This window comes from Setaria viridis, chromosome 8 (genome assembly GCF_005286985.2).
Source record: "Setaria viridis chromosome 8, Setaria_viridis_v4.0, whole genome shotgun sequence".
NCBI lineage: Eukaryota > Viridiplantae > Streptophyta > Magnoliopsida > Poales > Poaceae > Setaria > Setaria viridis.
In genome coordinates this window covers 3,001,948-3,006,569 of record NC_048270.2, presented here as the reverse complement: position 1 = coordinate 3,006,569, position 4,622 = coordinate 3,001,948, and the positions used below count along the sequence as shown (strand labels likewise).

At 48.4% G+C, this 4,622-nt stretch overlaps 1 protein-coding gene across 1 annotated transcript; it reads right to left on the bottom strand.

Annotated features, from left to right (window-relative positions):
* LOC117833394 (digalactosyldiacylglycerol synthase 1, chloroplastic) lies at positions 1-4,190 on the bottom strand. Its single transcript, XM_034712862.2, has 7 exons — positions 3,646-4,190; positions 2,791-2,823; positions 2,260-2,347; positions 1,702-2,174; positions 1,358-1,624; positions 891-1,240; positions 1-782 (listed from the first exon to the last, which is right to left on the bottom strand). The coding sequence occupies exons 1-7, from the start codon at positions 4,093-4,095 to the stop codon at positions 233-235; spliced, it is 2,211 nt and encodes a 736-aa protein (XP_034568753.1). The 5' UTR covers positions 4,096-4,190; the 3' UTR covers positions 1-232.
* Positions 4,191-4,622: the final 432 nt, after the last annotated feature.

Genomic DNA, 4,622 nt, shown 5'->3' with positions numbered 1-4,622 from the left:
TTCAAAAACAGATCGAGGGCCTTGCTGGAATCTTTATCCAGAACTACTGTTACTCAAGCAAACAAAGTGGTTTGTAATAATGAACAAGGCCTGCATTTCAGCATCAAGCCGAGGCTGCCAGCCGGAAGAAGAGCAAAACCACCGCTAGTGTTACAGACTGCGGTGCTATGTATACCTCTATGTACTGCTACTTACTACTCCGGAGTAATTGACAGCGGGCAGTTTACCTCGATTACCAGCCGTATATGGGGTTCTGCACCTGGGGCGGCAGAAGGCGGAGGTCCAAGCTGTGCTGCTTGCTGTAGTCGCGGGTTCCGGGGACGGCGCCCGTCGACAGCCGGAAGAGCTCGCTGCCCGTCAAGCAGTAGTGCGCGAACGCCAGGCCGCCTTCCACCACCTCTGACATGTTGGGCACCGAGGCGGACTTCCTCATCCTCCTGCCCGCGCTGTTCCCGTCGCGCTCGGTGCTGCTGCTGCAGTCGCTGTTGCTGCTGTTCAGGACCCTGTCGAGCTCTGAGTGCTCCATGAACCGCTGGGTGGCGGCCTCCCACGACAGGTCGTACCGCTGCTCGGGGGTCAGGGGCTGCGGGTCGCGCGTCATGGCCTCCTTCACCCTGGCCACGAAGTCCTCCGAGGTCTTGTAGGTCAAGCAGTTCGGGAAGGAGCGGAAGAAATCGTTGGAGGGGTGGTCCGCGCACACCACGAACTTGCCCATCGCCAGCGCCTCCGCCGTCGCGGTGCACAGGACGTCGCTGATGCTTGGGTTTATGAAGACCTTGTACCTGAAAGTGGAACGGGAGAGGCATATAACAATCATTAACATCATATCCACAGATATAATAGGAGGGATGTTTATAAAGGGAAACAATTGAGTGGCTGTGGACTTTTACCCGTGAAGCGAATCATCTGCATGGTCCCGGCCTTTATGAAAGTTCAGGTTCAGATTCAACTTCCTGGCAGCCGATTGCACTTCGTGCGAGTCTTCACCATTCCCGTAGATGTCCAACTTGAAGCCTTCCAAATCGCTCTTGTGCTTGGCAAACAAATCGATCAGTTCTCTGTAACCCTTGGCCCAGACCATCTTACCTAGAAAATAAGCTCCTTTCGAGAAAGATTCCTGGCCAGACTCCCGCTGTGCTGCTATTCTCTCTCCGACCTCCAGAAACTTGGGGTTAACACCATGCACATTGCAGATCATTGACTTGGGCAGATCTTGAGTAGCACCTGACAGCCGCAAAATCTATCCACAGCATCGACACCATCAGCCCATAAACAATAAATAACCTATAATAGTCTCCAAACATACACAACATGTGTGGCTCAAACATCAGGGGGTGTAACATAATTCGTTGTGTACCTTGTGGCAATAAGCTCTGGCAACCAGGTTGTTGATGTGCTTAACAAAAAAGGCCTGAATAGCACCATTCTTCTCCCTCTTGATGTACTCCAAATAATTTGTATGTACGACACCGACGACATGATTGAATTTGTCTGTCCATCGTTTCCCATGATGATACCAGTTGAGGTGCTCGGGCTCTTCCAAGATTGCAATGTCAGCTTCCTTTGATGGTATAAACTGTGAAGTGTCCCCAGCAGGAATTATACTTCTCCTTTCTTTCTGAAACTGTTGTTGGGAAAAATCATCAGTAGATGAGTTATGCGCATAGTATTCAAATATTGTGCTGAAAAAGGAATCCTTACCTTTCCAGGGTAAAACGATATTTTGAAGTCTGTCTTGAAACCAACTCTTTCCTCCAGCCAATTCCTCATATAGTTTTCTTGTTCTTCTGGAGAATTAAAAGTCATGCTATTGGGATAGACAAGTTCTTGATCTGACTTGCAAAGCCAGGGCACTACCAAGGTTACATTTTGCTTGGAAGATTTAGCCAAGTATGCCGCTCGAAACAAAGGATTCACAGCCGTCCCAGTCATCCAGGGAAGACTGGCAGTAGTGACTATGGCAACATGTCTCTTGTCAGATAGGCTAGATTTCCTATCAAGCCAAAATCCACCATCATCATGGTATCCTGTACTTTGTAGGACACTAGCTATTCTTAGGTCGAGTTCATCCCCAACATTGTCATTTCTCAATGAAGAAGGCTCACATGCTGACAGAAAATTGTATGCGTCCTTGCGCTTGCTGCATAAAGACTCCACCAACTTGTCGCATAAATCTATAGCACATGAGAAAGAAAAATCAGTTCAAACCAAGCTAACATTGTAGCTAAACAAAAAAAAGTCAAAAACAAGCATCTTTACCTCTTTTTATACCAAGTTGGTCAAACAGTGGTACAGATTGCTTTAGAAAATAGGCAAAAAGTTCTCCTAAATCCAGTGGTGGAACATCCTGCATAAGGGCTATGCTGATTACAAAAGTGCAAAGGCAGACAAGATTATGGATAATGCATCAATAGTGGTTAAGCTGTGTTCCAACTAGATGAAATGTTCAATTTAGTTGATAAGGATTTATTGAGATATACAAAAGGAATTTAATTAATCCAGGGTTTAGGAAAAGTGTTACACGGAATGAATATATTACTTCTCATACATACGGAAACAATGTGGCCATTCAAAAATCCAGTAGTACATGCACAAGCAACAAACTGAAAGGAACATTTGACAAAATTATATTGTCCAGATTAAACATTTCTTTCAACTGTCACAAGTCATTCATCTAGAGAGAAGTAAGGCTCTAACCAATAGAAAGATGCCAGTAAATGTGAAAAAGGTTTTGGTAGTGAATCTACTAGGCTACACTGTGCAATAAGAAGTGAATAGGAGATGACTAACCTCAGATGCTTCAGGCGCAAAGCTCATTGATTTCTGCAATAAGAAGTGCAATGGTGAGTCAATTTAATCTGCTACAGGAAAAAGAGCAGTCTGCATCACATCACATGTATCCCACAATAAATTTAATTAAGATCGGCATGTTTGCAAGCAATTGTAAATTACATGATTGTGCAGATCTGCAGATATTAAATATATTGGAGATTATGACTGAATTCCAAACGAATGACTTTTTCTTTGTTGAATTTCAATCCCTAAAGTCTATAAAAGTTCCCTTTTATATAAATCTGAACATGAAGAAAATCAAAATCGGTCAGACTTCTAGGCTTCACCACTAAACATCTATTTGTTTTTTTTCTCTCGAATACGCAGGAGAGGTGTGTATCTTTGTATTAAGAGAGATGAAAAAAAGTCAAACATCTCTTTGTTTTTCAACTTCATTTCTTTAACATTACTATTTCAATACTCATCGAGTGCTCCTTCCAGCCTCGTGTTCCAAACATGTGACATTTCTAGTGCCACGACCTCTTAGACCATCACTTGATCAGACTAATTCCTTGAGTTTTGACACCTTAATTTTCCGATTCTCTAGCACAACTTTCAACCATAAAACTACTTTTAAGCAAAATGACAAAAATATATGCATAATTCCAGATTAAATACGGGTTAACAAAGCAACTCAATTTGAATCAGGTGAGAGCTTATTTCCATTCAATTTGCAAGCAGTTGCAAGCGCATACTAGAAACAGAAAATTTTAAGCCGTGTTGGGTTTGGGGGAGCGTTGCTTGTTTCTCGAGGTTTAGCATCCAAAACTACAAATTAGCAGTGAACTGTTTCCAAGTTTGTGGGAAGCCTACCAAGCTGAGCTTAAATTTGTGCAGAATGTCACTAGCTGTCTGTCCCTGCCTCCCCCGCTCGAGCTCCCTGAGGCGCGCCTTGACCATCCGCACGAGCTCCCACTCCTCGGCCTCCTCCTCCCACCTCCAACTGACGGACCCCCTCGTGCCCCTCCACGACTCGGCCTCGAACGCCTTCCCGATCGCGGACAGGTCCAGCCGCGTCCGCGACGAGGAGGCCGAGGAGGAGTAGGCCCGCCGGAGCCGCGCGAACAGCTCGGGCTCCGGGACCGGCGCGTTGAGGAAGGTCTCGAGCTCCCCGGCCCGCGCGCGGATGAGGCGGAGGTCCTCACGCAGGCCGCGGGAGAGGAAGGACAGAGCGCCCTCCCCCGTCCCCGTCCCCGCCCCACCGCCGCCGCCCCGGCCCGAGGCCGCAGCGGCCGGGCGGGTGTCGACGCCGAAGCTGGCCATGGCTCGCCGAGGAAGTCCGGGTCGGGCGGGGGACGGAGACGGGTGGGTGGGGCTAGGGTTCCGCGCGCTGCTGCGAGAGGCTGCGGTGGTGGTGGTGGTGGAGGCGGTGGTGGATGGGGGGAAAAGGATGGGGGAGGAGGATGAAGATTGAAGACGAAGCAGCAGTCGAGGAGATTTCGCGGGCCCCGGCGCCGGCTGAGGTGGCGGGCACGGTGGTGGTGAGGTGGACCCGGCCGGGCCCAACGGGGAGGGCACGCGCGGAATCGACGGCTGGGATGGAGGAGGTGAGGTGTCGACGGCGATGGATGCTTCCAGCTGGCGTCGATCTTGGCCGCTCAGCTAGTGACAGGCCCCTGACCTAGTGACCTACTAGGACTGTCGGCTCCTCCAGGGCCATGAATTCCATGTGAGAACAAAATGGTTGCAGCAAGATTCGTACGATGCAAATGTGAACCCGTTTGGAACCTAGGAACATCACATGAATTCCATTCGAACTTACAGTTCTTCACTAGACATATGAAGCGAAA

What these genes read in the sequence shown, in the direction of transcription:
- LOC117833394 (XM_034712862.2), bottom strand. Translation starts at nt 4,095, where the DNA reads ATGGCCAGCTTCGGCGTCGACACCCGCCCGGCCGCTGCGGCCTCGGGC. An exon ending in ACAAATTTAAGCTCAGCTTG is followed by an intron (nt 2,824 to 3,645) that starts GTAGGCTTCCCA and finishes TTCTTATTGCAG; the next exon opens with AAATCAATGAGCTTTGCGCC. An exon ending in GCAGATGATTCGCTTCACGG is followed by an intron (nt 783 to 890) that starts GTAAAAGTCCAC and finishes TTCCACTTTCAG; the next exon opens with GTACAAGGTCTTCATAAACC.